The sequence below is a fragment of the Nuphar pumila genome, chromosome 14 (assembly GCF_984573655.1).
Source record: "Nuphar pumila chromosome 14, dmNupPumi1.hap1.1, whole genome shotgun sequence".
NCBI classification, from domain to species: Eukaryota; Viridiplantae; Streptophyta; class Magnoliopsida; order Nymphaeales; family Nymphaeaceae; genus Nuphar; species Nuphar pumila.
Window position 1 is genome coordinate 80,898,733 of NC_143262.1, and position 12,027 is coordinate 80,910,759.

Sequence of the window (12,027 nt, forward strand, 5' to 3'; positions counted from 1 at the left end):
TAACAGGTATGCCCCCCATTCCCACTCTCTCCTCTTCGTCCGGCAGGGGGCTCCCCTTCCTCCTTATTTTCCCGCAGGTGGCGGAGCCCCCTGCCGGAAAAAAAGAACAAGGCAGGGTGCTTCGTTCTTATTTTCCGGCAGCCCCTCCTCTCTCTCTCTCTCTCTCTCTCTCTCTCTCTCTCTCTCTCTCTCTCTCTCTCTCTCTCTCTCTGCACCCTTGCCACCGCCTCTCGTATCTCTCTCGGTACCCGACCACCTCTCCCGCTCTCCTTGTGTTTGCCGAGCAGCGGCCTCCGGCGACGCTCGCACGCCGGCGACCTTCCCTTCGGCAACCCTCCAGGTACGCGCCACCTCCTCCTCTCCTTCGTTCGTTTTTCTCTCCCTCGCCTCTCTGTTGCGCAGGGAGGGGAGCTGAGCCGCCTCCCTGCTGCCCTAAATCGCAGGGGAGGAGCAGAGCCCCCTCCCTGCGACTCCTTTTAGCTAGGGAGGGGCCGAGACCCTCCCAGTGCCGTATTTTGAAAGTGAGGGGCCGAGCCCCCTCACGGTGGCCTCTGTTTGCAGGGGAGGGGTCGAGCCTCCTCCCTGCTCCCTTTGATGGCGGGGGAGGGGTCGAGCCCCCTCCCTGTTCTCTGCACCCTCCAGCGACAGGGAAGGGGCAGACCCCCCTCCCTGTACCCCCTGTATGCAAGGGAGGGGCTGAGCCCCTTCCCTGGGTACCCTTTGGTAGGGATGGGGCCAAGCCCCTCCCTGTGCACTCGTTTTGCAGGGGACGGGCCGAGCCCCCTCCCTGCACCCTCAGTTTGGCGGGGAAGGGGCCAAGCCCCCTCCCTGCGCCTTCTTCTTCTAGTAGGCAAGGGCGTCGCCCCTACCTCCACTAACTTCGGCAGACAGGGGTGAAGCCCCCTGCCTCCCCCTTTGTGATCGACGGGCAGAGGCCTCGCCCCTGCCTCCTTGCTCCTTCGGCAGGCAGGGGTGAAGCCCCCTGCCTCCCTTGTTTTTATTAGGGAGGGGCGTTACCCTTGTCTCTCTTCCACCTTGTCAGGCAGGGGCATAACCCCTGCCTACTCTCGCTTTCAGAAGGCAGGGGCGCAACTCCTGCCTCTGTCCGATTTTTCGGAAGGCAGGGGCGCAACCCCTGCCTCTGTATGAACTATCGTTAGGCAAAGGTGCAGCCCCCATGCCTCCCCGTTTTTCGCATTCAGCAGGTTCGCAGGGGCACGATGCCCCTGCCTCTACTTCTTTCACGTTAGTACAGCAGCAACGCCCTTGTCCTCTCTACCTTTCTGATTGAGATAGCATGTTAACGTCTCACTTTTGCAGCTCATACGACGGATCCTGCTCGCGACCTGAGTCATCAATCGCTTACACCCGCAGACGCCAACAATCTCGCAACTTCCTAAGGTAGGGAAAGATTGCACGGAGGACTTGGACAATTGAATTGAGTTCAATTACTAAAAAGGACAATGAAATAAATATATATGCATATATATATATTTATACGAGTACGCATTTAACTCAAGGACGCGGTTTCGTGATCCTTGTCCTTTACTTTCTGTCATGTCTTTTCTTTGTCGTCGCGCTTTGCGCCCAGGCTCTTGCTTTTGCAAATGTTTCGTTAGTGCCTTGTCATTGCAGATGACGCTCAGGTTTTCGCTCATTGCATGTGTTATAAAGGCATCCTCGTGGAGGATGCAAGGGACATTTATCGCTCTCTCTCTTGCGATTAGAGTTGAGTTGAGGGCTTAACGATGCATCCTCGTCTAAAAAGAGGGATCCCTAGCAAGAATCTTGGTGTTTCGAGTGATCAGTCCTGCAAAGTAGACTTGAGAATTTAGGAAGCTGCACAAAAGCATCAAAGACTGCCCAAATCAAAGTATTTGGAAGGATGTGATTGGCTGGTTCTGTTCGTCTATCCGACATATCTTGGGTAACCCCGAATTAGGGCTTGAGCGAACTTCTTAGCGGAAGTTCTGTTGAGAAACCTGTATCCCGTTTATCGATGCCAGTATCGAGACATGTAAATACCACGATAACGGATGAGATTCTAGAAAATCGCATGTCAAATGTTGGCATAAGTTGTTGGTTGTTTCAAAAGATAAATAATGTCAAAAGTAAAGTTTGAGAAACATTACATCTTTGTGAAACACTTTTATTGAGGCTCCTATTGAGAAACTATATCCCTTTCAACCTAGAGTACTTGTAGTCATGCACTGCACGCTAGTACTGTGATGATCGGATGAGACGGTCATGTGACCTCGAACAGTGCTAAATGCACAATGTTGTAAACACATAAAAATGGGATCGCCTTCACAAGTAAGATGCTCGAGTGGTTGAAAGGTCAGAGCATATAGAATGGGTCGTTAGTTAAGCAATGCCTAATGCACCCATTCGCCATTTGGTTTCTGTCAAGAGAGAGGATGGATCGGTACAAAAACTCCAATGGATAGGTTGTTAACAACCATCCCACGGGCAAAGATCTGCCCTCCCCAGTCATTGGAGTTAGGGGAAGGGACTATCAGACATTATCCTAGGTGGTAGATCCCATGGACTTCTGCAGAAGTTGGATGCATCTGTTGCCAAGTAACTGCCTTTGAGGAATCCTCTCTCGACTGAAAGTCGTCCCCTTAGGAGCGGACTGAACTAGCTATTCGGGTTATTAAAAATATATAGAATAACAGACGCCCGGACTAGTCTCAGTTGTTTCTACGATTTGTCTGCACGTACCCGCAGGTCAGTAATATCGAAACATAAGTTTGTTCACATTGGTTGATGAGTCATAAGACTTTCGTGTGTTTTGGGTACGTATTTTTTGTCAAGTAAAAGCTTATCGATGAAATTACGTATGACTTTGGTGTCTTCAATATTCTTATGATTATGATGCTTATGCAGGTAAATGACACGTCACGCCTACATAGTTATACTGCAGAAGATTGCATTATGATTGTTTGTGTGAATATATCATACTTTTATAACATGATTGATAAGTATCATGAATATTTGATTAAAATGTCTTGAAGATATATGCGTGAGTTACACGCTAGAAAGGTCGAATGCGATGTGCTTTGAGATAAGAATTGTGAATACATATGATGATACAATGATCTGAATATTTGCACATATAACTTGAATCCTATGTGAATTTATTGAACTACGTAGGAGTTACGTATGTTGAAGTTTAGTTGATTCATAATATATTATGTGTGTGTTCTCATGTATATAGAACTCATGTTTTGTTTATGCATGCTTTGAGGTCCTATTTGAGGAATGCAATGTTCCTTGTGGCAATGATGCGATGCGTGGTGTAATATGCTTCTGTATGATGTGATTGAAATGCCACGTGATAAGAAATGTTGAAAGCATGTGATAAATGTTCATGGTTCATGGAACCTTATTGAAGGAATTTATGATCTTTGAATTGATTTACCATGTGAAGTGATACGATGCATATTGCTGGTATACATGTTTGTGCCCATATTGGTGGCTACTGACCCCAAGAGCGGTCAATTGTTCGGAACAGTCGATTGTATTGATGCATGTATCACTGAGTATGGTATCTGTTGAGGACCTAATCTCCAAAGGATTATCTGCAAGGGTGTGTATGATCAAGATCAGGTGACCCGGCTAGAATGGTAGATCTCTGTAAGGATGTACACTGTCCAAGAGCGGGTAGCCGCAAAGACGGCAAACTCCTGTGAAGAAGTGTATGGTCCAAGACCAGGTATACCATCTAGAGCGGTAATTCTTTGTGAGGTTGTACATTTCCCAGACCAGGTGATCCGGCGTTGATCTTGTTAATTATAATAGTGGTTATCGACCCTGAGGGGTCATTTGTGTTGATGCGTGTATCACAATAATTTTTATTGAATATGGCATTTGTTGAGGACCGGGTTCTCAAAGGATTCTCTGTGAGGGTATGTATGATCAAGATCTGGTAATCGGCTAGAGCGATAAAATCTCTGTGAGGAAGTACACTGTCCAAGAGCGGGTAGCCGCAAAGACGATGAACTCCTATGAGGAAGTGTATGGTCTAAGACCAGGTATACCATTTAGGGCGGTAATTTCTTGTGAGGTCGTACATTTCCCAGACCAGGTGATCCAACGTAGAACTTGTGAATTTTGATTACCATGAAAAGTTATGGTGAACTGTCAGGATCTTCTGAGATTGATTAAAATAGTCAGTTACGAATCTATAGATTTGGTTTTTTGTTATAGCATGATTATATGCTCAACTCAGATGTGAGAATCAGATCGTTATTGATTTTAGATCATGATATAAGATCATGTTTTGGACCTTTTATGGAAGGGTGAGCTTTTTCTAAGAAAGTATGACGCCTTAAGCGAGTCATAACAGGTGACAGTTGGCCGCGTAAGGCCTTGAGAGATGAAAATAAATTAAGGTTGTTCAGGACAAAGAGTTTGTTAGAAGTAGTGAGAGCGACAAACGATGACCTGATAATGATTAAATACAGAGACCCCGTTCAAGGAACGAAAACAAGCTAGAGCAATGTTGCATTGTGTCTCTTCATCTGTGTCGAATCAAGTAGAAGATAGCATTCTTATAGTCTTCTGCTAAACTCTTTTTATGGCTCTGTATAAACTCTTACGAAGACAAAAGTTTAATCACACATACGTTTTGTTCAATCGAGTTTTGAACTGCGTATCTGCTTTGAACTGATTACTTGCTTTGAACTGCTTACCTGCTTTGAACTGTTGATCTGCTTTAAACTGCTTAGCATGCTGAATTAAATGCTCTTAATTCAGTTTCTTGTAGTCTCTCTTGTGCACCTACTAGTTTTTCGTGAAACTAACTCATTCTATGGGTACAGGTGATGATTAGGTACACCATGGGTGATGGCGCGATTGCAAGATGGCTTCAAGATTTCCTTTTTCCTGCTCTTAGCTCGTATCCTGGACGTTTTTGGGTTTTGTCACGGATTTTCCTCTGGATATCCGAATTTTGTACTATTTGGGAACTTCTTTAAGTGAAAGTGGTTTTTCCAAGTATTTTGCAAGTATCATGTGTAGTGAGTTTTGGTTCTTTTAGCTAACGTGCCCAAAGTTGTCAGCTTTCCTTTCTAAATTCAACAAAAGAATTATCTTCCGCTGATTACATAAAAAAACTCTGAAAGGAAAGAGATTTTCTTCTAGTCACTTGCTTGTTTTCTGAAAGGTTCGCAAGTTTGAAATTTTGAGGCGTTACAAATTGTGATAAGATCTAATAAATCCAGTAAAGTTCAGGAGAAAAGGAGCCCACAAGTGCTATTCTTGAAAGACCATTACAAGATAAATCAGTCCCAGGCTCCCAGCATTTTCTCTTCAGACAGAGTTGGTATCTGTTGATTCTTCAATCAATGACACAAACCTGGCATAATAGGTTCTTGAAAATCCATCCACACAACCATCTCCATATCACCTTCCACTTCTTAGTGTTCTCCAAAACCATCATGCTATTATAGAATTCATCAACAAATTCTCTGAAGCAATGTTGACATCCAAGTCTGGTCAATGCCCAATCTGAAAAGCTTCTGAAAGATGGAGAAAAGTCACAAGAATATGACAAGTCCTAACCTAAGCAGAAAAACACATTACACACCTATTAGTCATCATGAACATCTATGCTTCATGTATATCTGTTTCAATAGCCGATCCAGGGAAACCAGCCAAGTATTAGTAATCAATACTGAATGTCAACCTTAAATCAAACCTGCAGGAAATGGGCAAAAAGATTGTTATAGCAAAGCTCTATAACATGACTTCATGAGAAAGCACCCGTTAAAGAGCTCCTGTAAAGCAGCCTATCTTCATCAATACTAGGTTTTCACTGCTCCATAAACCTCAATAAGCCTTTTCATTTCACTAACTCAAGCTCCGCTGATCAATTATGACACTAACCGATTTCTGCATCTGACAACAATGAAAAGCACAAGAAACATGGAAGGAGGTATCTTCCCATCAGTCATGGATCCATCCAAATGAATCATTTACACCATTTCCAATCTTCAGTCAAACCCTTTCCTGAAAGTCCTTCATGGTTGTAAACCATCCTCTCCAACCGTCATCAGACAGATGTAACCATAATGACCAAAAACATCATTGAAATTAACACAGCATGGAATGATGAAGCACACAATGATCTGCTAGTATTGAAAAAAGAACATCGAAGAATCTGGAAGCTAAACCTTGCTTGGTTGGAAGATAAATCAAACAAATAACATTTTACCAAAAGGCAGAATGGTGATTTCAGACTGCTTCTTGAAACAAATCTACTTGTGATTAGGAAACACTTAGAACTTGAGGGTGGAAACTAAGCAAAAGCTTAGGGTTATCTTTGCAAATTTGTATTGGCTCACTTTCATTTTTCTTTCCACTTATTTGTTTGCAATATCAGCGTACCACAGTTCTTTTCCCAATGTAAATTGCATCAAGTTAGATATAGAAAACATTGAAACCTATGTCTGGAGTGCGGGTGTGGTTGTGGGTGCAACATGGCAACTTCAAAAAACTCGGGTGGGGGGTGCAGACATATAAATATAAAGAAATAAATAAATAAAAGTATATATGCATGTATGAATGTTTGTACAATTTTGGACCTATGTTACATAGGTGCCGGTGCAACACAGGTGCTTTGGGGGTGCAGAAGCCTATGTCTGGAGTGCGGGTGTGGTTTCTGGAGTGCGGGTGTGGTTGTGGGTGCAACATGGCAACTTCAAAAAACTCGGGTGGGGGGTGCAGACATATAAATATAAAGAAATAAATAAATAAAAGTATATATGCATGTATGAATGTTTGTACAATTTTGGACCTATGTTACATAGGTGCCGGTGCAACACAGGTGCTTTGGGGGTGCAGAAGCAGTGTTACATAGAATGAAACCTATGCTCCATAATTGATACAGATGTGTCTTTCTCTTTTACTATATCCTTTTTATTAAAAGAATTATCTTTGCCCACATTTTAATATTCTGACTGCTGAATCATTACTCAGTTATAGGTTGTGCTGAGGATACTCCACAACTTGGTGTTACGACATTAATTTTAGCAGTGACCAAGTCCACCACAAAGTTAACTCGAAGCCAACCCAATTTATAGTACATATAAAAACTTATACACAAAATGCATCCATCCAAAATGCCACCAGTCAACCCTGAAAATGTCATGAAGCATAAGCATAAGAGCAACCAAAATCAATCCGGTCACTCAAAGCATGCACCTAATAACCATGTAAGATAATGCAATCAAACAAAACTAAATCTTTCCAATGTGAAAGAAGAAAAAAACCAACACTTCACTCTTAAGAATGGATCAATATCCATAATTATCAAGTTTTTACATCATCTAACGTAAACTGCAGGAAGGAAACATGCAAACATCACAATTTTTTCTATTATAGAGCTACCTTAGCAGTTTATACATAACATTCTTGAAGGTAACACTACATAATGACACTTAAAACTGCAGTTTGACTTGAGATTAGAGTGGAGATTGTCCTTAGCCAGCTTAATAATTGGTGGAGACAACTTGCATTCAGATATCAATTAAGGGGCTAGATCTTCCTCTTTGCTAAACTAAGATGTCAACTCAGAATGCAGGTCGGCATACATTTGAGATTTATTTGTATATATGAATAAAACACATGATTTTATATCATGGATCAACACGCCCAGGTCAAGCTGTTTAACTCTTTTATACCTTCAGCACTTTCTCAAACATCACTAAGGGAGAACAAGGTTAAACAGGTCTGCTGAAATCAAGGCATGAAATTTATCAAACTGAGAAACCAGAGGCCTCATGATTGACATATGACACCATTTTTGGCATTCTATTAATGAACACTAATGCATGAGCTCACTCAGTTATGAATGATAACAATAAGAAGTGATCACTTTTTCCTTGATGGTGCCATTTCTAGAACACAAATTGTTTGGATAGTGTAGCTTCTTCTTTTTCCACAGTAGGCAAGCTGCATTGTCAAACAATATAAATAGATCTAAAAATACCAAAATGAAATTTAAAACAAAAACACTATCTACAGTTCAGCAAGCATCTCTGCATGCTCTTATCACTCTATGGCACATGCAATAAAGTCAAAGGGAGTAACAAATACTCATCACTATATATAGGAATGAAATATAAATAAGACCGACAATGTCAAGCATTCAGACCAACCTTTGGCAAGCCAGTGCTACCACTTGTGTACATTATAACTGCAATGTCAGCTGAAACAGGCAGATGAGCATCAACTGGATTTTTATGACCCAGTCTCTCAACATCTGTGAACAATGTTAATGTCCAGCCAGTGGTTCTCTCTGTCAATGAGACTTCATCAGGAAAGCCTTCATCATGCATATATATAATATGTTTCACTGTGTCAAGTTGCCCATTTATGCCTACTATCTTTCTGAGCTCCTTACGACCACAAATTATAGTGGAAACCTCTGTCTGCATTAAATTTAAAAACAAAAAGCAGAAAAGATAAATACAGATGAGAACCAACAATTAACAAAACATATCCAAGAGAAAAACAAAAAATCAACTTCATGAATAATAAACCTTAATCTGTGAAAGACAGTAGAGGGATAGTCATATACCATAGAAATGAACTCATAGTTTGATCAGCAAATGAGAAAAGTAACCTGGAGCCTTTGAGAAAATGAAAAAGACAACACATTTAATTAAGAGCCTCTATAAATTTAACAACGTGTGGATAAAACCTTCTACGAAAGCATAGTGTTCACTTTTCAATGTAAAAACCAATTTAAGCTAGAGTAACTGAAAACCCAAACCCAATATTTGTTTTACAGTTAGATACCATGTTTAAACAAAATGGTCACACATTATTCATGATCAAAGCTGATTATGAGACATGATATATATTTCACATAAAAATAGTTAACCAAAATGAACCAGATAAGCATCGTCTGGTACAAAGATTAATTTTTTTGCTGGGTGTTCAAAAAGATTTAGAAAAGTGATAAACAGAACCTCATTCAGTGAGTGTGCAAGAGCATGTTCCCCAAGTGAAGCATAAATGGTCACAACAGTAATATTTTGCCTGAAACATCCCTGTTAAAGAATCAAAAGAATGCCATCAAAAAAATTTCAAGGAAGAAAGAGCAAGCAATTCTAAAATCAACAGTTGCACAAAGAAAGCAAACTACTAGAAACAGAAAAAAGCAAGCAAATTTATCATTCTTTTGCCCAGCTTGATAGTTCAACTGAAATGCAAGATCAGTAGAACTCGTTAATAATTTCAATTATAATATTAAGAAGAAGAATGTAAGAAGCATGATTTAGCACCGATTTTTTAAATGAAATACATGAATAGGTATACTACCTGCAGAGCAATAAGCCACTCTGCACGTGTATCAGCAAAAATCGCAGCACGCTCTTCTCTTCTATGGCCAAGCTCAACTAACCCAGATGCGAAATTGCATACACGTTCAAATGCTTCACCATAGCTAAGCCACACATAACCTCCCAAATGAAGCTTCTCGAAGGATCTTCCATCTTCACTAACTTCAATATCCCTAGAAATGAAGGTCCGTGTCCCAAGGAAGTTCTTGCTTGCATATAAATTGCACGAATGCTCAAATAAAGAAGCAAGTGTCAAAATTTCATCCCATGCTGTTTCCACAGGAGAATCAAAACGATAGTTTCTCACTGCAAAACCAACTTCTCCCCCGACATCAACAGGCACACCCCGCTGTTTTTGCTTATTCCTATTCTTGAGTGCAAGAGAGAACAGGAAAGGCACAAGAATACCAACAAGATAGCCATTCATCTTTCAAATCTTTTCACCTTGGCACTATAAGAATCTCTGCTTCACCCTAATTTTCCGTACAGAGGCCCACAATTACTTTGACCCTGCCAATCTGTTAAAAATCTTTTACCCAAAAATGAAAAGACAAACACTCCTTCAATGAATATGATTAATCAAGGTGAAGGCAGAGAACATCATAATCACAATACTAACCAGGATATGAATAAACCATAAGGAGAGATGCTTTAATGTTACACTAGCCACACCAAATCTGTTTCTCATGGTGCATGCACATACAAATTGGGAAACAACATTCACTTTATGATAATACATTTGACAACTTAAATCTACAAATTGATAAGCGATTCATAATCAAATGAATGCAAGTATAATTTATAACCAATAAATCAATCCCTCAATTTTTTTGGAAAGGAAAACAATCTCTAACATTTAGAATCAGATGCAAGCAAGGAATTAGATTTAACTGAACCAGGATAGGAATAAAACATTATGCCTGTACTATCTGATTTGGCTGCATTTAGCCTCTAACTAAAATAATGCAAGACCCCGTACTATCTGTAACTATTTTCAAGGATCAATAGTGCTAGATCATGTTCAGTCAACTAATTTCAATTACTTTAACCCTCATTTTAACATGTTCATGTGATGCAGTTACATTCTTTATGCATATTGTTGTCCTAAAATTACAGCGCATGACTTTCATGATTACCAAGAAAGGCCTCATGAACCGCATTAGGAAAGCCAGTCACAAACAAGTTATGTGCCATATGATCCATCCCGGGTTTTTCTACAGAATTTGAGGAGCTCTAAGCTGCAGAGTTCCATCCTTCATTGAACCAAAGAAGGACTAGCAACAGACAAGCAAATGTGGGACCAAAAGGCTTTGCAAATGAACGGTTGCACAGAGACTTAACCTATAAACAATCTTTTTGAATCAAGGGAATACTGAAAACTCAGACACAAACTTCATCTTTTGGAAAGGCTTCAGCTTCTCACGACAATCAGAGTTTGCAACTACTGAATTTCCACATCCTATCCAAACACTTCATATTGTTCATTTTTTTCTCTCTTTTTGTTGATAAAGAGCGGTATCATATTCATTGACCCCAAATCCAACAAGAAGAGTTTTATTCGGTAGTAGCTCCTCGAGAAATCGTAGTGTCTTATCATGCCCTCTCTATGGAAGTTTCTCGAGCAAAGACCATCGGTGATGCTGTCACAGTTCATTTCCGCAAGACCAACAAATCTGAAGCTTAACTTTGGATTAGCTAGACTTCGAATTCCTGAATCGGAATTAGATGTTTGAATTTTTTTTAAGAAAATTCCATACTAAAAAATCCACGCTTTTAAATCCAAGTTCAGCATCTTGGAGTTTGCAAAAAAAAAAAAAACACTTCTACCCAATAACCAAGTTCAGGCATCTAGTTGCCCAGGAATTCCAACTTCAATCGAATTCGAAAACTAAGTACCCAAAACAATTCCCAATGCAGCGTTTGTATGACACCCACTTGTCCCAAAAAGCAGAAAAAGTTGGGAAATTGCATCCTGGATTACAATGCAATTTCTAGAACTATCCTACTGTTGGGGATAAGCAATTCCAACCAAACATCCCCTAAACGAAGAGAAAGCAGCAAGAGAAGATGAGCACGTAGGTATATGAACGCATCTCGAAGCAAATAACTAAATTTAAGCGAAACAACGACATGGGGAACGAAGAAGAGGCAAATAAGCAAGAGAGAGGTGGAGTCAAATCAGCATGCAAAGGGAGGGAACGATGTTGGGGCAATCTCTACCTCACCTTCGAATCAAAATGAATCGAGAACTTCCTCAATACGTTCATGGGCAGTTCCTGATAACGCAATCCATGCGCTCAGAGAGAGAGAGAGAGAGAGAGAAAGCTTAAGAAGCAGAGGCAGAGAAGACGAGGGCTGGAGGGAGTACAGAAATTAAATGAGAGAGAGAACGCCAAAATTGTCTGAGAGTATATTTATGAGGTCTAGGATTGATCTATCCGGTGAAAATGGTGGAGTTAGAACCAGCGTAAAAATATCGGCGGCATTTGAAAATACCGTGGAAACATGTGATGTTATCGTGATATTTTTACTGCAATGATAATGTTTATGTTTTTAACGGATACTTTTTCGTGAAAATGGATCTTTTATTTTTTACGTATTTTTTAATATTTCCGCAAATATTTTTTTCTATTTTTTGTTTCTTTTTTTGTCAGTATCTTGCTGATAAAAATGT

At 40.5% G+C, this 12,027-nt stretch overlaps 1 protein-coding gene across 2 annotated transcripts in view; it reads right to left on the minus strand.

The window, feature by feature from the left end:
* The window catches only part of LOC149817093 (long chain acyl-CoA synthetase 9, chloroplastic-like), a 33,208-nt gene extending 21,486 nt beyond the window's left edge, over positions 1–11,722 (minus strand). Inside the window, exons 1-4 of one of the 2 annotated variants that reach the window (XM_089987290.1) lie at positions 11,579–11,690; positions 9,334–9,882; positions 8,982–9,062; positions 8,166–8,438 (exon numbers count right to left, since the gene is read on the minus strand). In XM_089987290.1, coding sequence (XP_089843416.1) covers positions 8,166–8,438; positions 8,982–9,062; positions 9,334–9,780 — 801 coding nt within the window. In that variant the 5' untranslated portion in view covers positions 9,781–9,882; positions 11,579–11,690. Of the gene's footprint in view, positions 1–8,165; positions 8,439–8,981; positions 9,063–9,333; positions 9,883–11,578 lie in introns of both variants that reach the window. The other variant, XM_089987291.1, reaches the window with a different exon arrangement.
* Positions 11,723–12,027: the final 305 nt, after the last annotated feature.